Source organism: Leptosomus discolor, chromosome 8 (assembly GCF_034619465.1).
Source record: "Leptosomus discolor isolate bLepDis1 chromosome 8, bLepDis1.hap2, whole genome shotgun sequence".
Classification (NCBI taxonomy): domain Eukaryota; kingdom Metazoa; phylum Chordata; class Aves; order Leptosomiformes; family Leptosomidae; genus Leptosomus; species Leptosomus discolor.
The window spans coordinates 57,500,134-57,527,020 of record NC_141398.1 but is presented as its reverse complement, the minus strand read 5'-3'; the positions used below and the strand labels follow the sequence as shown (position 1 = coordinate 57,527,020).

General features: G+C 38.2%; 1 protein-coding gene across 1 annotated transcript in view; it reads right to left on the bottom strand.

Moving 5' to 3' along the window:
- The window catches only part of CDH13 (cadherin 13), a 398,743-nt gene that overhangs the window by 36,630 nt on the left and 335,226 nt on the right, over positions 1 to 26,887 (bottom strand). Inside the window, exons 9-10 of the mRNA XM_086468834.1 lie at positions 15,248 to 15,430; positions 13,979 to 14,232 (exon numbers count right to left, since the gene is read on the bottom strand). Coding sequence (XP_086324960.1) covers positions 13,979 to 14,232; positions 15,248 to 15,430 — 437 coding nt within the window. The remainder of the gene's footprint in view (positions 1 to 13,978; positions 14,233 to 15,247; positions 15,431 to 26,887) is intronic.

Sequence of the window (26,887 nt, the reverse complement as noted above, 5' to 3'; positions counted from 1 at the left end):
AATAAGTAGCAATTCAGAAAGAAAATCTGTGAAGAAGCTGATACTGCCAGAAAAGTAATCGAAGTAGTTTCCTGTGCTGACAGAGCTGGGGCATTCCTGAGTTGGCTGAACTTGCACAGGACATATTTCTAAGATTCAGCTATTTCTAAGGCGAGCGCCGTAACGCAAGAGATGATAGGAGAGCAATAATGTTCTGCTGACTTAGAAAAGCCCCTGAGTTTCTTGGCAGGTTGCAGTTAGGGGCCTGGCAGGAAAACCAGCCCCATTCCTGCTCGTTCCCTCTCCTCTCCCCATCAAGTGCACAACGCTGTCTCCCCAGCTCTGTTTAATCTGCATGCATGTGACAGCTAGTATAAAATAGGCAGCTGGTGCAGGTTTCCCTCTCCAGAAATTCATTTTGGTGAGATATTGGTTGCTAATCCTATGATTGTAAGAGTGTGTTTTCACGCATTTGACAGGCATGATCTTGAGTGGCAAAGATCCACGTTGGAATCCAGACTTTGCCAAAGTAAAAGGAACACACTGATCCTGGGAGTTGAGCTGAACCTGATCCAGGCAAAAAAACTGGCTTGAATCTTGTTTTTTTCTCACAGTAGAGCATTGCCTGAGCCGTTACTTGTAGCCTTTGCTGAATGTAGATCTGGTCCCCAGAAGCACATTTCATGTTACAAGTTCACAATAACAACTGAATTAATAACTGACATCTCTTAGAGAGGATTTGTCCAACAGGGAGAGCTGTGCGAACCGCAGCATCACCCCTTGGCCTCTTCTGCCATCCTACAGAGCCCCGTGCCCTATTGCAGCCACAGCCACGGGCTCCCACCAGCCCCCACCACCCACCGCTCCCTGCTGTGTCCCAGCACACAGACCTGAGCACACGCAGGGACACGGTTCCCATCGTGTTTGGGTGTCTGTACCTCCGCGATGGGTGCCTGTGGGTAGAGCTCTATCAGCAAGGCCCGATGGTTTCACCAACACTTCTCCTGTGCCCACCACAACGTCGATGCCAGCTCAAACCAACAAAACGCCACCGCATCTCTCCCCTGCCCGCCACCAGAAACCTGAAGCAGGGAGTTTGACAGAAGCAACAGGAGCGTGCTGGAAATTCAAGTCCCTGCTGGCACATGGCACTGGGAGGAGGAGATGGGGAATGAAAGGCTTATCCCAGATCAACCCCTTCATGTGGATTTCCTAACTGCTGCCTCTAGGGAGGAGATCCGTGGAGTTCCAAACCCAGTCAAAATGTTTCAGAATTAAAAACAATCGAATGAGAATGATTTTGGTCACAGTTGGTGCCAACCAATGACTTAGTTAGGAACTAGTTAACTCCTTGTTCCTTATTTGCTCTACTAAGCATCTATTATGGTTGAATTCTCTAAAGGGCAGTACAAGAGCAAGAAACAAGGAAGTGGTTTTTTAAAGAAAAGAGTCAGGCTTGTATTAACCTCGCAGCCTACGTTTTCCTATATTTCCTCTAAATTCCTAGTATTTCTTCATCAAAAATATTTTATAAACATACAAGCGCTTGCAAATAAATTTGTCCAAGAAGGATTTCTCAAGGAAATTCTATGAGTTCGTCACACAGATATGAAAGAATTACTCTGTGTAGGTATTGCTTTTGGAAAATTATAGAGACACTTATATAAAAAGTTGTGCTAAATTGATATCCTGGTAAAAAATCATATTCTTACCATTGCTCAGCATCAGATTATGTTTTCAGTTGCACATGACAATACCGGAACATGACAACGTTAATTTCATTTCAATGTCTATGCAAAAAATACAGGTAAGGCTGTCTAATGTTTGATTAACGGTCTGACTTTAGCCAGAAGAACTGGAAATTCTCATAGGTGTTCATAAATCAGTGAAAAGCCAACAAATTAATAACTTTGTTTCCATAGAAATAGAAATCAACTAATTCCGTAAAACATGTCACTGTGGTGTTATTATTGTGGCAATTAAGATGTTTTTCCTGTTAGTTCTTTAGTTAGCTTTGTTTAGAAATAACTATTCGTAGGAAAACAGACTGTCTTGATGCTTTTGTATAGTTATGTAGCCCAGAGGAATTAATACCCACTGAGTTAAAATACTTTCAACCTTGTAGCATTCAGTAACAAAGAAGGAAAGGGTAGGTGAGAAAGTCAGCAGTATGTGAGCATATAATAATCAAGAAAAGTTCACACTACCGTCCAATCCGAAATATGAAGAAAAAGGCACACTTATTCCTGGCTAATAATAATACAAATTAAGTTTTCATTTTTTTCAGCTGATTTTGAATACACTATGCACTTCATGGGTGCAGTTCTTGCAGAAGAAACTCAATTAATTTTCTTGCATTCTTTTTGTAATAATAGGCCATTGCCTATTTGAGGTTTATTTGACTGAGTACAATAAACTATACAAAAAACATGCAACGACTTTCTGTCCTAAATGTTGGATCAATGTGCGGTATCGTGTCACATCTTTTCCTTTATTTTAGGCCAGTTTCTTTTGTTTGCCTAACTCACTATCTTTAATGACCATGACAAATGAAATGGGAGGTATGATTTACCTTTTCTGATCTCTCTGAATCAGATTCTCAGACATTCAAGCTGTCCAAATGCACTTAAAAACCCAGGGACTTCTCTCTTACCTGTCTGGCCCTTATCACTTTTCAAGATTGTGTATAACCATGTCTTAGTTGTTTTATTTATAATGTCATCAAGTCTGGGTTGTTACATTTGTTATAGGTTGCTGCACTGAATTTCCCTCCCATCCCCTCTTTCTGCCTGTGCCTTCAGGAGATGTTAGGAAAATGAAATACTACTTTTCTCTTGTTGAACAAGAGCATTAAAAGTCAGATTCCACACTCAGTTATAGTCACTCAGGGGATATTCATTGTAACATCCCATGTCTAACTGACATTACTGCAAAATAAATTTGGTCTCGTGCATGTAAACATTAATAGAGAATATTGACAAAAATTAAATTCTGCTAGGTATTATGACAAGCCTGTCACAAGGTATAGTGGGATTGCAAAAATGGTCCTTTACATATATTTCAGCAAATCATATACAACCTATGGAAAAAAAATGTGGTTTTCAAAGAAAGAAAATTAAAGGCTATTCTTTACAGGGAAAATTATCCTTGATCTGATAAAAGGTAAGTTTGTGCTGAACACTTCTCAGTAATATTCCTATGGAGGTCAGAAAGTATCCTTTTTCTTAGGGAAATATCCTGTGTGTATCCGAATGCCTGCACTGATATACTGCCTGCAACAGATCTGCTCTATACAGCACAATTTTTACATCGTGTTCTTCATCATGACAGCCAAGCCTCTTTCACATGAACATTAAGCAACATGGCAAATGTGTGTCATTTAAGAAATCTGCTGGCCGATGATAGGAAATGCGAAGAAGTGAGAACAAAAAGCTCCAATAAATATTCGTTTATGACCTCGAAAGAGCTTTCATTAGATGCTGTGGGATTAAGTACTGAAAAGACAGGAAATGGAAGAATTACAGTTGCTTGTTTAACTTTAATTTGCCACACTGAAAGTTGCTGATGAACTTTGTATCTAGGCCTTGCTTGACTGCAGCAGGGTACCAATGAGGCGCATACTTTATCAACAGTCCTCCACTATTTGGTCATATTTAGTTTTATTTTTTGCTCGATATCTATCGCATTCAGTGCACACAATATATAGTGTTCTGTAAATCAAAGGTATTTAATCCTCCCCGAAGCCTCTTATTAACTATTATGTCTTAGTTACTCCACGCTATTTAACTCTGCATCGGATGCCCAAGAGTTAAACTTCTCACGCACTTTTCCCTTGTCATTAGGGACCTGAAAGTTTTGCCAGCCACCTTCAATGCAAGTCCATAGTATCACTGTGGGATGAATTTTAACGCTTGAATATGACAGAAAAAAAACGTAAGCCTCAAGACCTTAAAACCTAAAAGTATCTGATATTTTTTTTCCTGAAATGACAGAAGCTGAAATGAAAAGACTCACCTAACTGCACAAAGAAGGACTTGTTCAAAGGGTTACAGTTATACAATGGTTAAAGCTATTATGGGCTTTTTCTTCTTTTTTCCCTTGTACCTAAAAACCTAAACTCTGTAACAGTTTCACTAAGTCAAACTAACTTAACACAGTTGACATAGAAATACGCAAAACTGAGACACTGTTGTTTTCTTTCTCTACTAAAACGTGTTTTAAACACTCGTTAATAACTTAGAAGCTTCCAGGACCAGAAGCAACCTTCGAGTGCTCCATTCTAAAGCTGCAGACCTTGTGCCCTACTAATACAAAAATTTATTGGTTTAGCCCTGAAGCATTATCAGATAAACTCTGTGGCTGTATTTGTTTTTTATGCATAAGATGCTACCAATGACCCAGGGCTGAATCTCCAGAGAGGCTGGGCCTTTGGCAGGTAGAATTCTATCGGAAATTTCCCATTTGAAAGGAAAAAGAGGAAACATTATTCTGACAAGCCCATTAAAATCTGTAAACGTGTAAAAATCCTCCAGAGTTTGGACTATTCAGTGAAATTGGGTAAGACAGGTTAGTATCTCCAAGACAATACTATGCTAAGTACTATGCAACGGAGCTGCCCCAAGGGATCACATGGATAATAATTCTCTAGCTATGTGTAGAGTAGGCACACGTGTCTCTGTAGGCATGTATGTACCTAGAGCATACTGGTCATAAAATTAGGAAGAAGTCAGTCCCTAGCAATTCACATTTGAACCAAAAATGAATCTGAAGGCTTACTGCTGCTTAACAAAGTGCATAATTTCACTCTTACTCAGAAACTATTTTACAGAAATTGGCATCCTTATTACTAAGTTAATAGAAAAATTCCAATTGAACTCTACAAGACTTTCTCCCTATTACAGTAACATTGTAGAGCTCCATTTAGTAAAAATGAGTGCTTAAACCTTCTGACAATTTCTTCACTGAACTTAAATTCCACTCCAAGAATAACCATCTGTGAGTCGGAAGGAAGACGAGGTTCTTTCTGCCTTGAAATGCACAGACTAGGGCTGTCTTGCAGCTGAGCAGTGGCTGTAAACACAAAACAGGAGTTCTGTGTATTTGGGAAAGCTTCTGCTCTGTGAAGAAATCCTGCACCCAGATTCAGTAGGAATTTTGCCACTGAACTGAGTGTGTTCATGGTTTATTCTGTCTTTATTCTGGAGACGGCAAGCTAATGAAATACAGCCATAAGATTAACATGTCATATCTTCACAGTAGGGCAAAAAGCTGTGAAAGAATTACAGCATTTCCCTTTTCCAATGAGGACATGAACACCAGATGACACCTGCTCTGGTGTCACCTTAGATCTATACACACTTTAAAGACAGAAGTGTTGAACTCCACAAGAACAAGAATGGCTTAATTACATCCTTTCACTTGATGACAGGATTCTGGCCTAGATGCCTTACCAGTCTTCCTGGAAAACTTCTATTTGGGTGCTTGATTTTCCAGCTTTTGCCTTCATATAAATTAACGCTGGTCACTGGAGCTACAAACTTACATATTACCAGTCCAAATAAATTTCTGTCAAAGCACCACCGAAAGTTGTAACTACATATGGACATGCACACGCGATCTAACTTGACTGAGTGGGACTCAACAATTCAACGGCTTTAACGTATTAACAGAAATTCATACTACCCCCTTCGCTGTCAACTTGCCTCCTCATGCAGCATCCTCAAACTTGATAGCTAACTTATTACAATCAAGATACTCTTTACTTCTTCCAGAGGCAAAATCTTGCCTTTTCTGAAACTAGAAGAGAACAGTAATGACAAAGTGAGTTATTGTCAAGATTTGACTTCCACTGCAAGCATAACTTGTGACTGATATATCCTATTGTTGTATTTCTCAAGAAGATCTGCAATATTGTTTAGTCAGTGACATGAAAAATGTGCCCTATAATTTCACAGTTCACAGCCATTCATTCTGAGTGCTGACACGGTTGAAATCATAATGTGGCATAATATTGTTATGCAGGATAAAGACAGAGGGTCTAATTAAGCTCCCCTTAAATGTTACATTCATCCTTATTAATCAAGAATTTGGTATTCTTAAGGTAATGTCAAGGGAAGTTAAAATTGGTTTCTATGGCTTACTTGATTACATGGAAACACAGGTTCTCAATTCTACCATCTATAGCTTCAATATCAAATATTAAGTATGATTTATGCCAACAGAGTAAAGCAGATGGAAACTTTTAGGAATATGATCTTCTGACAAGTATTGTCAGGAGTGATAAAGTCTGGCTTCAGGTAGCTGGGTTCCGTGCAACATTATGAATCACTGAGTTGAAAATTTCTGGGACCCCTGCTTTAGGTAGTCTTTAATAATTTAATTCAGACACTTCTCCTATTTCAGGGATTCATTTATTTACTTTTTCCTCAGGAAAGGGACACTGTACTTCAGGAGAACTACCTCATTGAGTCTGGGTGAAAATTTGCTCTCTGCTCTGCCTCCTTTTCTACTAGGGGAGGGTAAGGACAAAATAGGTGCTATAGCAACCTGTACATTAATCTTTCCCCCAAACCTTGGCAAATGCTAGAAAGAACCAAGCAGTTAGACAAGATGTTAGCATAGATAAGACTAAGTATGAGAGTTCCCCCACCTCCCTGAAAGGCAAAAGCCAGCATACCAAAGCTTAGTACCACCTGGTTAGATAGGATTGTCCTTTAGCACTAAAAATTAAGATATACAAAAGCAAACAAGGAGACGAGAGGCCTAACATCTGCCCTGATACAGAGACAGAGAATATCAGTAAAAGAAGGGCAAAAAGAAACAACGGGAGACTTAGAGGTGTTCACCACTAGGAGAAATACTAAAAGCCATCAAGAAATCAAGGACTCGAAGGGACTCTCCAGGGTGCTAAAAGGGAGGTGGTGACAGGTGGGTTATAAATTAAGCAAGCCAGGGAATGCCTGTGAGCAATAAAAGGACTAACAGACTTGGGGAAGCAGACTATCAACCTCTGTTCACTACTCTGAGGAAAAGAAGGTCCTGTAATAGTATAGCTCTGATATTGAAGCTGGCAGAGTTGAATGTGGCTTTCGTGAATGGTCACCGTTAGAGGCTGTCCACAGCTTGTACAGGACACGGCTTCCAGATTTGGCAGATGTTTTAATTCTCTCAGCACTGGGATTTTGCTCCAGTCATTTATTCTTTTCAGTCTCATTTCAGTAGTTCCCACCAGAGACTTTTTTTTTTTACCAGGTGCTTCCTCCACGTTAATTCAGACTCAGTGATACATCTGCACAGCGCTGGCCAGCTACAAATCACCTTCTGAACAGGAAAAATGGGGCTGGATTTTACTCCGAAGCCATTATCACCCTTACAGAGTTACATCAATGTGATCGTGGGTATGAGAGGAAAATAAAGGAGGTACAGTACCACTCCAGAAACAATTTTGCTTCTTTCCCATCTTGCTGTAGGCCTAAAGAGTTTGCTGTATGGGGAAAGAGGGATTTGTTTACTTTGCTCATAAATAAAAAGTGGAAATCAGTTTGGTCAAACAATGACAATCAAAACAAAAGAAAATGCATTTTTTTCATTAATTTTTCCCTTAAGATACTAATATTTTGATAGTAACATATATACACCATGGCGATTGCCTGTATTAACAGATAGTATTAACACATTCAAGAAACAGTTTCAGCAAAAAGACTGTTGTGCAGAATACTATTGAGCTACCAGTTGACTAATGAGTATCTGCAATTATAGGTGGTAGCTGTGTAGCATGAGGGAATTGGACAAGTTCTTTCTTTCAGAAGTGCTTAAATCTCTCCTTTTCTGGCATTGCTTGCTGGATACCCCAGTACATGCAGCTCTCTAGAGTTAGTGTTTCTGTGTTTCAAAATTTTGCAGGAAAGACAGAAGAGGAAAAACTTTTTGCTTTGAGCAGATTCCCTCTCTACCTGGCTTTCCTTCTAACTTCAAAGAGAGAAAAGAAAAGAAAAACAATGTGCACTGTCCAATATACAGCAACTTCAGATCTAGAGATGTGCTACTAATTCCCAATGGCTGGGTTCAGGCAGGCCATAAATAAAACTGCAGAGCCAACTTGAGATGCTCTTGGGTGTAACTTACAGTGAAAAACTGGCGTTGCATGCTGAGAGCGCGGCTCAGCCGTTCATTTATAACAATAGAACTATTCTTCTGTCTGCACAAGGAAAACAAATCTCCTGTTGTTAGGAATCAAAGACAAGTCCTTCAGACTCTAGGAAACATATTTAACAATGACTAAGTGTGTTCCTTCATCAGCATTCACTCTTTTAGGCTTTCTGTCCCTTTCTTATTATATAGTACTTCTGTAAGTGACTGTAGTGTATCCCAAAAAGCAAGTTTATTGACCTCCACCTGCAACAAAAGTGCTTTAAAAAGGTTTGATGTGCCAGAAAGTATGCAAAATTCATCCCTTAAGTGTTTGTGAGGAATGTGTTTGAAGCCTCATCCTTGTTCTGAGGGGGCTCAGGATCTCTGAAAAAATCCTGGCAAGAGACATGAAAAAGACTTTTTGAATTGTCTTTGCAATTCAGGGCTTATATATTCAGTACATGTAAGGGTGATGACTGGCAGCAAAGAGAAGTTATAGAAGTAAACTTGCTTTTTCCAGTGAATTCTTAGTTTTCTCAAGTATCTGAGATTTGGAAGAAAGTCACTGAACCGCAAATCCCACTTTAGTGTTGTTTCAGTACTATTTTACAGAATTTTAAGCAATCATTTTTTGGACAAAGCGTATGCGGATCATGGTTGCCACCAAGAAGTGTTTGGAACATTTTCACTGACTTCCATCAACTCCATAGGCACTGACCTCAAAGTTGTGATGATGTCATCTAAAGCAAAGTGTGTCCCAATAGTAAAAGTTCCCAATCTCAAAGTCAACGGCCACTCCATTGTCCTGTGGCTCTTGGTGAGATGACAAATAAACAAACAGGATCACGTTTAATTCAGTGTCTGTTAGGTTCAGCCGTATCCCAATGGTCCAATGTTCAAGGATGAAGCCTCATTAATGCATACGCTTAGTTTGCAGTACAGAAAAAAGCATGTCATGTAAAGAGAAAGAGAGTCTCTCCACCTTTCAGATAGACCAGTAGCTGTTTTTTGGAAATGATGACTTTGCTCCCATTTCCAGGCTGGCAGAGCTATCAGACGCACAGCCAGCACAATGGCGGTGCTATAGCAGCCGGACATCCAGGCTGTGGGTTAACAGGCAGCTGGATCCATCACAGGCTATTCTAATCTGAAATGACTAATCTCAAACAAATGGAGATTTGCTAGTTTCATATTTGTGTAATTCCACTAAACTAATGATATGGTGATAGAAGGAGACCACAATCAAACAAAAGGATGTCAGCTTACAAGCAAAAAATTGGCTTTCAAATTTCTACAGTTGAAACTTCACCACTGAGACAATGTACCTATGCCTTCAGAAGACACTTGTACTGCGTGGGGTCAGCTGGATTCAGGTGCAGATAGAAAAATTACACACACAGAGATACAAATACGTATCTTATTTACATATATTGCTTCAGATATTTTTGGAAGTCTTTCGTATTCCTATGAAACTCACTGCACTCTGGGTTCCATTTCTAAGTTCTCCAGCTTCAAACACTGCATTTTAATTCTACTTAATGAATTAGATATGCTTTAGAGCTATTATAAACTTTTCTTGTGAAGATATTTCTGAACCATTGAGTCACATTTCTTACTGAGAATAAATACCAGAATAATATATTTACATAAATAATTTAAAATCCAAGAGCACAGTAGGTAATAAAAATATATTGCCATGATAAACCATAAAACCAGAGAACAACGTTTCTTTAATTAAAAATTACAAATATACTGCAGTAAACAACTTACACTTAGTTGAAAGTCTAACTATTGAATATCCTGGACTTGTTGAATCCAAAAAAGGGAAAAATACTGAAACCAGTCTCCTCACACAGACAAATATTGAGGACCGTAACTGTGTTTAATTAAGATCTACTGTTAATAATGGATTTCAGAGAGTGAGGTTCTTCTTTTAATTTCCCAAGGTAGAAAATGTTATTAAATTTGGCCTTTAACTTCTCATTGACATGTACACTTGAAACTTCTGATTAAAATTTCAGAGGTTGGGAAGAAGCACCCAAAATTAAACTCTTAAATCTGGCACAAAAATAACAATGATCCCTGATTAAGAAATCAAATTTCAGAAACTTCATTACTGTTCTATTAATAAATTGTTGGGTTATAATTAAAATGGGGCCTGCTGGATTTCTTTCATTTTTTAATTCTAAAAAACCGGAAAACTGTAGAGGGAATTAGATACTTAAAAAAAAAAAAAAAAGGTTAATGAATCTATGAAATGTGATCCAACTTGAACAGGTTCCTCTTCTTTCTGGGAGTGATCACAGCAGAACAAACATTATTTTCCACCCAAAGGTATGCGTTCAGGAAGAAACACCGATTCTGTCTGCTCCTTCCTTTCTACAACATCCACAGTCTGAAGCTCACTATGCTTACTGCAAACTTTGCACAGGAAATCATAGATCTGGGTACAGTTGTGAAAGTCAGTGTTAACCTAGTTATAGACCTGTATAATTTAGAGTAAGATTAAACTTGATGCCTACATTACTTAGCTGGTCAATATCAGCATGTGGTTCTTGCTTCCAGGATGACATTTCTACCTCTACCTTGAGGTTCTTTGAAATGTTAACGTCAGTAGATCAGAGAAGAGCTGACGCCATGAAAGTTCACTGCTAATCATGTGCAGACAGACAGCTAGAGCTCAAGGTATGTGCTTTCGAGTCTTACAAATACTTGGAGTTATATTTTTTTCAATGTAATACATTTTTGCCAGCTTTCTTGAGCTTTTAAATGAAATTCTTTCTCAGTCTGCAAAAACACTTCAAGCTGAAGAATAAGAAAGAAAATTGCTTCAAAAGTACAGCTGTCTTCAGGAATTTTTACAAAGTGAGCCATGTTTTTCAAAGAGATAAGCAATTTGAATCTGATTCAGAAACGCAGTGTTCAAAGAATAAATTCAATCTAGATGTGGACAATGGCACAAGTGGTTTCTATACACTATTCATGGTTCTTGAAATACATATATGATGTTATATCTAGTAGAGTAACTAAATTTCCTGATTACAAATAATCACCAGCCCCTCCTACAAGATTTATATAGAAAACTAACTAAAAATATCCCTGCAGTTAGGCATATCTCAGTTGTTATAGGTAGAAAATAAATTTAAAAAAAAAGTAACGTTACTAATTCTCTGGGGTTTTTTGTTTGTATCTGTCTGCACGTTTTGAACAGATAGATACTTTTTAGGGATGATGTACATCGTTCACACAGCACGCACAACACAAATCTGGTATTCATTGCTTCTTGCAGACCCAAAACATTGCTTGCTCGTGATCACTGATACTCAGTGTAATGTCTTGTTTAAAAGTCTGTACTGTGCCTGCTTGGTCTTTATGTTACCAATATAACCCTAGTAAGGACTCTGATGATGTAATTTATGGCAGGACAGTCTGAGAAATGTGTAGTTTGATATGTATTCTCTATGAAAGTCCTGGATCTAGGCCCAAACTCTAAACACACACCTGCCTGTAGGAACTTACAAGAAAACACTTCAGCCAGGCCCAAACTAGCGAGTAGCTCTGGCCTTTACACACGCAGTTTTACACTATCCTTAGTTGCAGATGCTGTTCTCATGTACTACGGTCTTCCTTCTGCACTGCTAGTAGCTATGTGTTTCAATGACACCTGTTGGTGTTAAAATCATCTTTTAAAAATGCTGTTTTATGCTTTCCTGTTATTTTAGCAAAAGGACACAAAGGTAGTCAAATTAGCCTTTCCTGAATCATTCCACCATTTCCCAGATTTCCATTACGTTTGTATTACTTTCTTCTAGCTTTTACATTCACTTCCTTTTGCAGAGTTTCCATATACAACATGCTTCGTTCCCCACCCAATCCAGCTTATTTCTGCTTTTCTTTTCTGTGTATTCAGGGTAAGAAAAGAAAAATTTTGCTTTTAACTAGAAACCTTCCAGGTTTTGGCCATGCAGATACAGTAACACTTCTGGGAAAATTCCATTTAGATTACGAGCTAGTTATAGTCAAGATTTGAGAGTTACTTTGCAGCCAGCTGTGAGATATGGTGGACTGCAAAAAGTGTTTATGTTCCTTAGCTGGTTACACACAGTACTTAAAGCTAACTTAAGATGTTTCAGTGACTCATTGGTATGTCCTATATTTTCAGTGTCAATGTAGTTAGGAGAAATTCAGTAAATCAGTAGGTCAAGGAGAAAAATTCAGGTAATGTTTTCTGGATTGTTGGTTTTGATAACCAAGTCCTTGTATTTTCTTGGCTTTTCTCTTTTAGCACCACAAAATCGACTCTTACTTTTCTTGTTTCCCACGAAAATACATAATGTTATGGAGAACTTCAATCATTATGTTTCTTGAACTCAGTTCCAATCCCAAAGGTAATAAATATCTTTTCCCTACATAAGCCAGGTTCTGAGTAACGCTGCTGAGAGTCATATTGCTGTATTGGACAAGTAATAGAAATTCCATAGGTTTTCCATCCATAGACAAACATTTGTGTGACCACAGTGAATGAAGTAAGGAATATTTGGAGTAAAAATTAAAACAAAAAATATAAATGCATTCTGTAAATAAATACATTTAGAAAACAAGGGGGACGTCATATGCTAAGAATCATCCTTCAGATAGACTGGAATTTCAATGGCAGAATCAAAGGCCCTTTTGAGAGAGAAAAACGGAAATATTTCTACTCTGTTAACAATGTGTTTTTAAGGTGATGCACAGAATTATTTTTTTTTTTAATTATCTGCCTTGTCTTTGCCTTTTTCTTCCTTCCTTCTCACCATTCGAATCCAAGGCTGCCAGTGAAGTTCTTTGCAATGGCATGCTTGCCAGCAGTTGTTACTGACAGAGAACACCTTCAAGATCAGTAGCTTTCTTCTTTTGTAGAACAGTACTTTATGTCAAACCTTCTTTAAGAAGTGCACAGTCACTGCTAAATAACTCTGTGGTAGCAGAGAATCTATACCTATGGTACAGATTGACAGTGCAAATTGTTCAGGTAAAGCTTTGAAATCATTCTCACAGAGATGTTTATGCCCTTTTATATACATTGATATCTGGGGGAAAATTAGACTCACAAGCGAGAACAAAAAGTTAAACACAGATGTAGATTTTAGTTGTAGTGCCCAACCTGCAGTTCTTAAACGCTGAGAAAAGCTGTGTGGAGAGTCAACTCAATATTAGAGAAGAAAGCAGTTGATCTTTCATTTTTCAACAGATCTAAACCCAAAAGATCAGACCAGGTGGATCAAAATATAAGATAATGACACCTCTTAATGCCTAGTGACACGGCACGTGTGAGATTGTATTATCAAAGCACAGAAATAATAATTTATTTTCATCTATCTGGGCAAGGCCAAGTCTTAGCTTACTGTAGCTTCAGTTTTTCACTGGGAAATATTTTCTCAGCTCTTGAATGTGGATGCATGGTCATTAATTCACTGAGGGACATTATAAATGATCATAAACTGACTTAAACCATATGTAAAACAGATAAATGATTTCTACACACATTTTCATTTTTTACATGTTTTCTCTGGCTCTCATGAAGGAAGAGAATAAACAAGCAGGTTAAAAGTAATTTTGAAACACTATGCAAAGCTATGTCTATTGCTCGTGGCACTCAACTGTTCTACAGCAGTAATCTCACAGCCACTGCCCCCTGTCTCATGCAGTCCTTTGTTTTCCTCATACTAAAACTCTCCATTGTTGAAAAAAAAAAAAATGAAAAATTGCCACTTCTTACTATGTGGAGCCCAAAAAACTTTAGTTTCATTCTGTACTGGCAGGTAAATTCTTGAGCACAAACTACATACTCACTTTAAGAGGGATGAAAATTAGAGAGTGCTGCACTTACCTGATAGTCTGATGTTGCAAAGTATCTGGATCAGTGGCATTTACTGTTAACACAACACTGCCAATGGGGATGTTTTCTTGTTTTGTCACTGTCATTGGGTTTGGGTGGAACACTGGGCCTTCATTCACATCCTCAACAGTGATCTGAACTGTTGCTGTGGAACTGGGACCATAGGCTATGTCTGGAATCAGCGGGTCTTCATTTTCTACTTTGATCAGCAGAGTGTGAAACGCCGAAATCTCATAGTCTAAAGGCTGTAAAACATATCATAAAATCAGACTGCAAGGTGCAAAGACAGCTCTTAACACCTTTTCCTTGTACCCCATTGCGAACTTGCAGAAGATGGCATTAGACAGAGAGGGACAACAGCATTCATTGCATCTGATTCTTGGTCAGAGTTCAGCATGAGACACAATGGTTGTTATAAAATGCATTGAAGATGAGGAACATAACAGATTTAACGAAAGACAGAGATGTCCCTCTACCCAAGAGCGTATACCTTTCTGCCATACCTCCTACATACAATATAATTCTCATATATACATGCTTATTTATGATGTAATACGAATTTAGCAAACAAATTAGTCTTACTTGGTAGCTATTCATTATAAGCAACCTAATGCTATTTTCTCAAATTCCTACCTTGAAATCAACAGCACCACCATGGAAATACATGCCATTTGTTTTAAGAATTAAAAATGCCTCTTCTGATCTCAAGCAGAGAAAATTCTGATACAGGCAACAACCAGGTCTATTTTCTTGTTTTTTAAAGCATGAGATATAGGTTGATCTTCATACAAAGACAGGCAATATATTTTTTCATGAGACTTTAGAAATGTGGGACCAAAGACAGCTTTCCAGGTCAGTTTGAAGCCATGTCCCTTACTTCCCTGGTATTTGTGTTTGTGTTCTCTAACTGTAACTCTAACTACGTTCTCTAACTAAATTCTCAACATATCTTGAATTCTAACTGTATCATCAGTCACGAACAAAACTTAGTTGTAAAGTCTCCTATTAGTTGTGCTGCTTACTGTGAAATCAGCTGTTATTTAAGCAGAATGGCAATATAGTTAGCAACAGGTAGGTCCTTATGACTAAAGAAGTAAGGTTACTGTGACAGAAGAGGGGGGTTACATATTGTTTGGACAAGGGCTGGTAGCCAACTATATATTGCTGAGTAACTTATCCTTGCTGTGCCTTCGCTTATGCAGTAAATCCAGTGGGTGGACCTTACAGCAATAGTACAGTACAACAGAAAGTTGTTCTTACTTTGACAACAGAGAGCATTCCCTCATTAGTCTGGGGATTTGTATGGATTTCAAAACTCTGCCCTGGATTTCCATTAATAATGCTGTAGACAGCTCTCCATGCTCCAGTTGCTGGGTCATCTCGGTCTCCAACAGTTAAGTTTACTATTACACCTGTGACTCCCTCCTTTACCGTGGCTTGAAACTAGAAAAAAAAAAAACATAGAGGAAATTGTTACGCTTTTCAGTTACTGACCACACACACACACACACACATGAAATATCCAAGCCAGTATTAATTATTTACCACAACAGGAGAAGGATGTAATCCTGGACTGAAATCGAATGTTATAGGCTGTAAATAATACATTTGCACTCACTAAATAGAAGGTAGGACGCTACAGCTGCTTTCCAGTTACAAGATGGCAGGTACGCAGCAACGTGATAGGGATCAAGCTTTGGAAGGCTCTGATCACAAGACGACAGTTCATCTCATATTACTGGAAAAGTGAATCCTGAAAATATATACAGTGCTGCATAGCTGCATATGTGATCAAGAAGGGAACTATACTCATAGATAAGCAAAAAAGGAAGCTGATTAATATAGCCCATTCTTGCCCTTGAATGTACTATTATTCACAATAATCCAGTTTTGTATTTCAGACTATTATTTTCAAAAATTACCCCACCTGTACTAATTTTTCACTACGCTGTTATCAATACATTCTATTTTTTACAAAAAGTGTCCCCATACATTTTTCAGAGGGGTTGCTCTAAGAGATGAAAAAATAATTGTACCCCATGCTACCACTTTGTCTACGTAACTAAAAGTCAGTGTTACTTTCTTTTTTCAGTGAAAGAATTTTTTATGACCTTGTGAAGATTGTTGCGCTGCTGTACTATTCAGCGAGCCAAGCCCTATGAGAAAATTCTAATTTACTATCCAGACAAACTGTGTAGAACATCGTTCTTATTTATGTAGGAAAAACATTAAGCAAGCCATTGGAAAAGCTTGTAAGGGTCAGACTTAATAATACTCCTCACCTTTCAAGTACTTAAGGCTGATGTGCTAAAAGCACTGTATATAAGAGTGATAAGATAATACCTGCTTTATAGCTGGATAAACCAGAATGATAACATACCTAATCCTGAGAAGTGCTGAACATCAGCAGTACCATTATAGATCATTAGGAAATCTTAGCATTTCTAGGGATTAAGCCTTGAAAAGTTCAAAATTTCAACCTTAAATGACACAAATAGTTTTTGCCGTACGTGTAGTGCTTAAAAGCTACATCGTCGGTGACAATACATCACTCAAGGGCAAAAATCACCCAAGTGGCTTCAAGACCTGAATAGACTAGATGTCTTTTGCTCTGTCTTATAGACCGCATGAAGTCATAACTCTACAGAAGATTTTGTGAGAACACTGAATCCAGAAAATAGCATTTTATTAAAATACAGATCTCACAATCTGGGCAAATAGTAGGTAAAATGGATTTCCTCATAGGAAAATACAGAGGAGACAACTATGTCTTTTGCTGCGTTCAGTTATCTTTATTTCATTTCTTTGAATAGATTTGACTTATGTTTCCAAGCCCTTTCTCAATTTAGCTGTATAATTTAAATGTATGTATTCAGTTCAGCCTCAAACCTGATTTTATAAAAGTATGACATTAATGATTGGCTATTTCTATCTTCTTTGGTATATTTAACAAAGAATTTAAAGATTCTTTTGATTTTGATAGTTAATATGTAACAGGTTGTGATTGAGCTTTGTTTTAGACAGATCATTAAGCTCATTTGCAGTTTAATTAACTTTAAATGATAATATAACAATATTTTCACTTGCTTTGAAACAAATCAAAAGAAAAGCTCTATTAAGAATCTTGGAAATAACAGAGGAATGATTACCAAGATTGTATTCCTTCCTGCTCAGCAAAATGCTGTCACTGGAAAGCATACTTGGGACACCTCTTATTCTAATTGAAAATAGGCGATTAGCCTGATTGATATTTTTGGATTATTTCATATTGTCTCATCTTGAGCGCATATAAAACGAGACATCAGAATCATAAAGACCAGATTTTCCCCAACAAGTCTTCAGTACCAAACAATTCCTATTTAGCTGTGTAAAAAGTGATTAGACTTCAAGGAACCTAATCCTATAGAATCTAACCCTTAGATTTGACCGGGCATCTGCTCCTAATTCATATTGATACTTCTGAAAAGTCTTTTCCTTAATCCACTAGTCTGATTCAATTAAGTGTTCAACAGTCCCTGGATCACCTTGGGAAGAGCAAGATCTGTTAGGGTGAAATATTTAAAGATGTCTCTTTTATTCAGATACATAATGGTGAAGCCAGTGAGATAAATTTATTATACTGTCGCAGTGTGCTCCCCCCTCCACCCCACCCTTTATTTCCTGTAACCCTGCTCAAGTGATAACCACCAGTGGTGGTCGTAAAGGATGCATCTGGTCGTGTGGATTCAGTGGAGACCCGTAACAACAAAATAGCCAAGGGCTAATTTGAGCAATGCACCCTCCTAATCACAGTGCTCGTCGATGTCCGACTCAAGCCAGATTTGGAAGAAACTAACATCTGTAGTTGGTATGTAAATACGACTACAAGTTAATCATTTTACTCCACAAATAGTGGACAGATCAGGGTCCATTGAGCTCTCCTGCAAGGCAGGGGGCTGCGTGCCAGGACGTCTCCTTGAGCAGGGACGCCTCTCAAGGTTAGTCCTCGAGGCTGAGAGAATCCTTACAGTGCCAGGCATGCTGAAACTTTGAAATCTTAGCTAAGTGATATAAAGGATCAATTATGCATATATAATCCTTTAGATATATATCGTTGACCAAGTCTCGGACTACGTGTAGATCCAGCCACACCTAACCTCCCTGCTGAGGAGTTTAGAATGAAAGTGTGTCCTTTCTGAACCACATGACTCAACAGGAGTGTCCCTAACAGTTTTATCTGACCTTGTCCTCTATGCAGTAAATACCTGAGTGTACCTTGCCATTAAATCTGATTAACCACTGTTGCATTTACCACTGTACTTCGTTAACTCACTGGCTTAATAAACATATTGCTGCTTCTCTCTTATGAGTGAAGTGCATCACTCCATCCGCGACACGTGTTTACCCCACCAGTGCCTGACTATGATGGAAAAGGTTGCCGTGAGGTGCCAGCTGGTTCAAAATCACTGAATGTCAGTTTAAGGCTATCTATTTCAAGGATATTTCAGCTAGGGTTGGCTTTCTTCTGCATTCCTATTTTCTCCTTATTTAGGAAGGGCTCTTGGAAGCTTCAGTTGCAGTGAGTTGTAGTGCAGAAAGGGCACATAGACTTGCTGGGGGCATAAAACTGCAGAGCTGCTGACACCTGCAGATCAAGGAAACGACAACATCTACAGGAAAAAGCTGTGCCAAGCCTAATAATTGCAACCATAGTGGTACACTCACCCCTAACATTCTTTTCATTTTAGAAATGACCACACAAACACAGGGGGGGTTTGAAGCTGTCTGGAACATTAAAGTAAAATCTGTTGAAGATGGATGAAAAAGCAAAATGATCAAATCACAGAAGTTGTCACGAGTCTACTCTAAATTTATGATGTGAAAAGTATAATAAATCACAGATTTGTGACTGCAAAAGACAAATATCTACTGTGAAACAGAAAGGTCCAGAAAAATATGGTGTGTATTATCTAGAAAGTGAACTCTTTTGCCTGTTCAGCCACCTTTATATAAAGAATTACATAAAGAATAGGCTTCCTAGTATTTAGAAACACCTGTTATGTTTATACTGTGTCCCTTTCAAAAAAGAAAGTAAAGAAGGGAATTTAAAATCTATGAAAGGACAAAAATAGGAATTAGATTTGGAAATGGGGAAAAGATAACCACAGGTTCATCATATTTCAAAGATTTACATTCTTGAAGCATGGTGCTTAACTGGGAGAGTCTGATCCAGTGCTCTAAAATAAAACCCCATAGTGGTTAACACAAATAATTGGATCACAAGTTAATTGATTTTACTCTTTTTAAATATCTGCACATTCCCTAAGCACCGCTATAAATTAAGAATAAAATAGATTAGTTCAGTACTTTATTTAAACTGCTATCATCTGGACCCATTTTAAAAATAACAACTTAGAAGGCAAATCATGGGCCAGAGCTGCATTTGGCTGGAAGGAGCTATGTTCATATACCACTACCGAGCATTTGAGTATGTAAGGTTAGCTTGCTCTGTGAAGTGATATGCCATATTGTCATTTACTGTACTTAACATGCATACAGCCTAGAAATGTATAGTAATTCTGTCATAATTAGAGTTTTATAAACATAAGGGGAAAAAAGACCTGATTCTCCTTTTTCTGCACCCTAAAGCTCATGAAAAAATACAGAAAGACAGAAAACAGACTGATAGCAACTTAGAAGGAAACAATGAGTGAACAGCAGCCTGCAGTCTGCACTTAATCATCAGGTTTTCATAGACGAATGAGACTTTTAATGGGGAACTGAAAGATGTCAAGGAAATATAGTGATGGATGTAGATGAAGAGTTACTCTAGGACTGTGAGGGTAGCTTGGCAGGAAGCACAAATAAACTTGAATATGTAACGAGTGAACAATGTTTTCTGTCATGATGGAAATTAGATAGCAACCACTGGACATTCTTGAGAGAGATCACAAAGACAGTTCCACTAGGCATGGGGGTCTCTGAGAGTGAAAACAAGCAGCTTATATTTCTTACAACGAAGTAGTCAGTAAAGGGATGGCAAGTAGATGAGTAACATTCAAAACAACTGTGCCAGAATACAGCCTGTGTAACAGCACCCGGGACAGGTCTGAGCAGAAGACAGAATCTCAGTGCAGCAGTCAAACTCTACTCCCTTCCCTGGATCTTGCAAGCTTGCTCCAAACCATGTGCAGAGCTTGAGAAGGTAAAATGAAAAATGATGGTTCCAAGCTGGTGGGAATTTTCTTACTGACTGTAGGAAATTCAAGATGGCAGGTGTCTACCAAGAATAATTAGGCCTGCATCAAAGGCTAGCTAAAGGAAGAAGTCAAGTGGGGAAATGAACAAATTGAACCACAACTTAATTTTAGTAGCTGTTTCCTGGCAGAGCCAGGATATAATATAACACTGAGCCAAATCCTCCTCCACACTGAGCTCTGCGGCGAACTGGTGGGACACTACAGTGACAGCTCTCACTGAACAGCAAAATGGCCCTGGACGGTATCAAGAAAAACCATCCTTGTCAGATTTCTACCATGAGGCAGATAGGTGAAAAGGTCACTTTGTAAAATGTTGTCACCTGAGAATCCAGACACTAACCCCATCTCAGCCTCAAACAAAACTGGAAATGGTGCCTAACCTGTATGAAAATTGGATTCTTACCTAATGGCCTTATTTAAAGCATCTGTAGTAAGTGGGATTTTGTCTGGCTTCTCAGAGCACAGAGGAACAAATGAACTTAACCGCGTCAGAGTCACCTGAATGTCTCCTGTCCAGCAACAGCATGAGCACGCAGTAATAACCTTAGTACCTCTGTGAAGCCACCAGAAAACTGTCTTAGAGTGGGGTACTGATATACTCAAACTAAAGAGTTGCCACAAGCAGCAAACACAATGCAAGATAAACGTGTCTGGGGTTGGTGATCACTACCCAACAGCTCATTAAGATTCTTCATGTTGTGATTCCCAGTCAAGAGCAAACAAATTAAAACTGCATGTCAATTTGCATTTATCAGGGCAATATTCCAGTTGAAGATATTCTGTGCTACTATCATGTGTTTGTTTCCTCATCTATATATCATAAAAGATGAAAAATAATGGGATATATTAATTCACATGTCTCTATTAGAAATTCCCCAGGGAAATGACATTATTTTATTTGTCCTCCTCCACTGTAGTCCACTGCTTTTGCAACCATATTTTGTCTACTTACTTTCTTGAAAATATGAAGACAAGATTACAAAATCTCTTGCAATCTGCTCGCTCTTTGTCTGTGTCTTTTACTTTGCACACTCTCATTCAGTACGTGTGCACCTGAGTAACCAATATTTGTTTCTTAAGGAAACAGTGTATTTTCCATGGCTCTGTATCCAGTATATCTCCAAGGACAAACAAACTTTCAGAGTGATCACAAAGGTTTGCATCCTCAAGCAATCAGGAACGAGAATCTCGAGAACGCCAGTAATAGAGATTTTTTTTTGTGGAATTCACTGGGACACTAAGCCCAGCTTGCCAACTTGATTTATTAACCAAGTAATCTGGCACTTGGAGCTCATCACTTCACGAACTAGGCAGGTGGAAAGATTCAGCATAACATCCATGCATTGAACAAAGTGATACTGATGACTCTTCAGCCTCCTTTCATCTCCGCACAGTGACAAAATGTGCCAGCCTGCTGTCGGGGGCTTCTGGCAGGCTGCAAAAAGGAGGACCTGACGCACTGCAGCTTGCACCAAACTCTCCACAGAAGCATCTTAATTGCCAGTATTGCGGTCAGGGCAAACTTGTTATTACATTCTCCCTAATCTCTTCTACAGGTTTTGATGGTATTTTCATTCTTAAAACTGTGCATATCCTTTACTATATGGACACAAATACCTGCTGTATTTCACCACAGAGATAGTCGTACTAACTTAGTAGATCAAGTTGATGTAAGCTGTACATGAAGCAACATATGAAGCACTTTGGAAGCCATTTAGATGAAAGACACTATGTAAATATAAAGCATTATTGAGTATGACAAGGATTTGATGGTGTAAACTAGATGCAAAACACAAATTAAAGCGATGTGTCACCTAAACAGTCTTTAGTAATTGTCATTGTCTTACTGCCATAATGCTGGCTTGTAGGCGCTATATTATTTCTTAGAGTGCTTCTTTTGGCTTATTCTGTATTTTTTCTAAGTACATAATATTCTTCTGTCTCCCTAGTGAAATTACAGAAAGAATTCAGTTGTAGCTTAGAAAAACTCTTCAAATATATGAAATTGACCATAATAATTTTGGATGCATATTCACTTTTTACTTTTGAATTATTTTCACAGGCTATGTATTGTAAACGCTTTGTGATCTTTCAAGGCGCACACCAGTTACTTTACAAAATAAAAGTACTGCTCAATAATGAAAGACTGAATGAATATTTTTGTCCACTATATGCTGCAGCCTGCAACAACAGGAACAAATTCAAAAGATTGATTAGCTAAATGGAAGGCCAAAGATTAAATTCTGCTCTCTGTAACAAGGCTACAAATTCTGCAGTCTCAATAAATTTATGCCTTTTTATTGAAAAACAGAAAGATGCTTAATATCACTGATATTAATCAGAAATTATAAAAAAAAAAAAAAGGCAAATTTCAATGTTATCTTTTTTTGCTGTCCATCAGTCTGCTTGGAAAAGTACCGCTAAGGAGTACTGGCAATGTGGCAACGTGAAGAGTCCTTCTATCCCTCTCGCAGACATCATAAATCTTAGAAAACTCTGGAAGATCTACAGAGTAAGATACTCATAAGGTTCACAAATGAATTTAAAGAACTTTCCACTCTCCTTCTTTCCCCCAGCAGTGCTGGTGTATTCCTACCCTCTCATTTATGTGCTGGCAGAAGACTAAAAATACATTCAGGGACCGTAAATAAGTGATAGAGAAGAATACTTGAAAATAGCCACTTTTTTTGAATTGTTTCAAAGACTTTTGTTTACACTAGACTTTGACTCTTTCTCAGCCCAGCTCATGGCCCCACTGAGTGAAGGCAAAAAGATAATTCTAACATCTATTAATCATATGTTGAATGCCTGTTTCAAAGCCTCTTAACTCCAGGGTATACATCAAATGCAGTACAGTTGTCTGAAGATTCAGAAGGAAGACAAACATACTCTTTTTTTTTTTTTTTTTTTTCCCAGAATATATAAATATTTTAGAAAGTATTCTTTTTTTTTTTCACTTTTCCACCTATAAAAGCAAGGTGCATCCAATTATTTCTAGAATAAATCACATACCCACAAGCACAATGGACTCTTCCAGAATGATGGTTGTATCATAGAAAAACACTCTTTCTCCAGGTGGACAGAAGACAGCAAAATGTCAATACAATATTCACTAAACTTAAGGCACCTTTGACAAAAACTCAAAAAAATAATGATGTTATTTTCTTATCAAAAATTCTCTCCCCCAACCCCCCCCCTAGGCAGAACAAACCTTATGTTTAAAACAACAGCATCATAGAAAATGATGATCTGGCCAAGCCTGAAAGAGCAGACTACACCTATTCACCTGTTGCCTAGGGACCAGGGAGATATCTGCTTTTCACATTTATGAGACCACTTGTGCTGTATTCAGACAATCCAGCTACGTGTTATTTCTTCCTCAGTGCGCTTCCCACCAAGAGCAGTGTCAAGCCTATCTTCTTTCTAAGATGCTGGATATCTTCTTTAAATAGAATGAACTTTAAATAGAACAGACTTAGTTGGATTTTTCGCTCCTTTTCATCCACTGCATTTTAGGAGCAGAAAGGTTTTATAGGCTTCTTCCCCCACCAATCCACACAGTTCTCTCTTATGCTAATGAGAGTCATGAGGGAAGGGAAAATAAGAAGGCCTTGTTAAATGTTCCTCTTTCATTTTTTAGCAGAGATTTCTTCATACGCAAACCAACTTTTATGACGCTGAAGATTAACATCTGAACATATATGGTTGAGCTTACTGATACTGCCCTACTAACAGAAAAAAGCGTGGAAGACACCTGCTCATATTGCAAAGAATTCACACAAACTCTCCTATGCCACTGAGACTGCTTCACGTGCCAGTCCCAGCTGCAGATGGGATGCATTTGCTCCATGGGTCAGAACAGTAAGCAACAAATTCCTCCTACTGTTTCCCAGACTGTCATGTTTTTGGGGTGAGTCTGGACATGGATTAGGGTCAAAAGAGATGTCTTCTTCAATTGTTGAAGCTGCTACCTGTACCTGTACCATTTAGGCTCCTTAACAGCAGGACGGATGAATTCACTTCTATCTGAACACTGAAGGGGTAAATAAAAGGCAAATTTTATCACAACAGGAAGACTGTTTTGATAGCATTAACTGTAACATGCATATGGAGAGATCAGCTAATGGGCTACAAAGTCTGTGAGATTGAGATGAATGAAGAGAAACTATTCTAGTGGCTTTAGTCTCCTCCCGAGGCCTAAATAAGTTCAATTTTGCCTCTGTACTGATGGGGAGGGAGCTGGTCAGTGACAAGAGCTTCAGTAGATGAAAGCTACTGATGATTTTTAAATTATTGTCACGTTTACATTCAGGTAGTAGAGAAGGGATTTTGTGACTTCTCTTTAGGACGGTAACTTCCAGGATTTCATTTTACAGATGTATGAAAACTATTTTCATGCTATACAAAAGCAGGCTAATGGAAGAAGTTAAAAAAAGAGAATGCTTCATTCTAAATAGGTCAAAGAACAAAAAATTCCTAGATAAAATTCTAGAGGGATCTTGTTCATCTATATAACTACTACTACAGCTACGAATGAATGTTCTGTGAAATCCTAATTTCATGATTTATAACTTTTTTTTATTATCACAAATCTGTTCACTCCCCTATTCTATTATTTGAGGACTTAGCAATGAATAAGATATCCCTGAATACTTAACCAAATGTGCCCTTAGAACTGACGTGAGCGACGACTGTGCACAGACCTGGTGAAAAAATGCCAAGAAATCCATTTTGACAAGCCAGGGTTTATACATGTCTTGATGGGGGAAAAGAAAAAATAAAAAGCTCTTTAAGATGATGCTCTTATTACTCAGGAAATCATCACCTCAAATGATGTAACCTGTCCTGGAAGTGATTTTTCTTTGTGCTTCTCCTGCCTTATTTGAACACCAAAAAGAAAATGCATTTTGTTTTTGAATGCATGCAGGCTAACTTAGTGAATTCTGTACTGCTGTTGGCTGTTTTAAATATCTGGTCACACACATTTTGAATAGTCACCTCCAGTGACTCAGCATCGGTATTGACAACTTGAAGTTGAGCACAATTTTCTGAAAAAAATACCATGTCTAGATTTAAAGAATCTAAGAGTATTATTAAATTCTTTAGCAATCAGCTCCAATGGTTATTTGTTCTCTGTTTAAATTTATGATGATGATTACCTTTCAACTGTATATAAACAAGGAAATAATAAATTAGTCTATGATGCTTTTATATGTAGACACCAGCTTCATAGTGACTGTCGCAATGTTTTGGAACCCACTTATTTCAAGATCAGGTTTAAAACATAGGTCAAATACAACTTGATTATTGAATGGTGGATGGAACTGAGTCAGAATTTAGCAGCATTTCCAAATAAGACTGCACTGTCCAAGGAAATCACAGATTAATATGGTGCTTTTCAAATCCTTTGCACACTTTTCAGAAAGTCATGAAAACTCTCTACTTTGGTACCTTAATGTTGCGAGACTGAACCATATTCTCACCAGGTTAAGAAGCCAATATCTCTTTGCAGAGAAGTGGAAATTACAATGTGAATGAGACTTTCTTCATGGCAGACTCTTAGGGCTCTTTGATAAAAAGAAGCATATACATCCAAATGACAAATCTTGCTTTTTCTGCCCTGAGAGGGCATTGCTTCCAAAGAAGAGTTTATTCACTGTGCCAGTTTACAGCTGATCACAACCCATGCTGCCAACAACAGATGTTTTGACAGTGGTTAAGCTTCTTCACGTGGTCTTCGGTGAGCAGTGCCTAGCAGCACCATTTGAAGCATTGAAAGCAACTTGTATCTCTAGAATATTTTAGCAATGAATTTCATCAATTCCCCAAACTTCTGGCATTTTAGGTTGTGCCAGCTGATGGGGACGAGATGCCCTAGATTTACAAGCCCCTCCAGCTGAGAGCTGTCTGAAGTAGCCAGTGTGAAAGCTCTTTTTTGGAAGCAGATAAGAACTCTGCAAGGTTTCACACTGTTCCAGTGGAGGCAGGAGGTACAGATGGAAGTTTACAGGCAGTATTATCTGCAGTGATACAGAATTTCTCTGAATTTTTAAAATGAAATTGCTAGCCAGCATTTTGTTTTCTGTGGAAAACTGGGTGGGGAAAGGAGAATTTGGGCTGAACGCTCCGTATTTTAATCCCTCTGAACACAAGTCTGTCGACAAAGTGATGAATGAAGTCTACTGCATGTAGTTTCTTCTACTGTGAATGCATGATTTTTTTTTCTCAAATTATCTTGCCTACATCCTGTTTTCACAACATCCATTGAGCATGAATATTACTGCTATATCAAAAAGCTATGACACAAAAAGAATCATTCAGAGATCATAGACCCAGGTGAACTTTCATGATTAATGGTCTCCTTCCTCTTCTGTTTTCCTCCTATAGCAGAAAAATCTTTATCATATCTTGAACGCCCGCGTAAGCATAGAGCTCTCATTGCCCTGATGGGGAACAACAATGTCCTGGGGTCTCCAATCCTATCAGCATGGAAAAATTCTTTTCCTAAGGTCAAGATGAAAGAATAACAGAAATAAATGCAAACTGTTTGACTGATGACTATGGAATGATCTGAGCCTCCCCGTATCGCACTGTGACGGGAGGCTTCAAAAGGCAGTTTGAGAGGGTTTCACTTGCAGCTGGGGTGGCCTGCTTTGAAAAC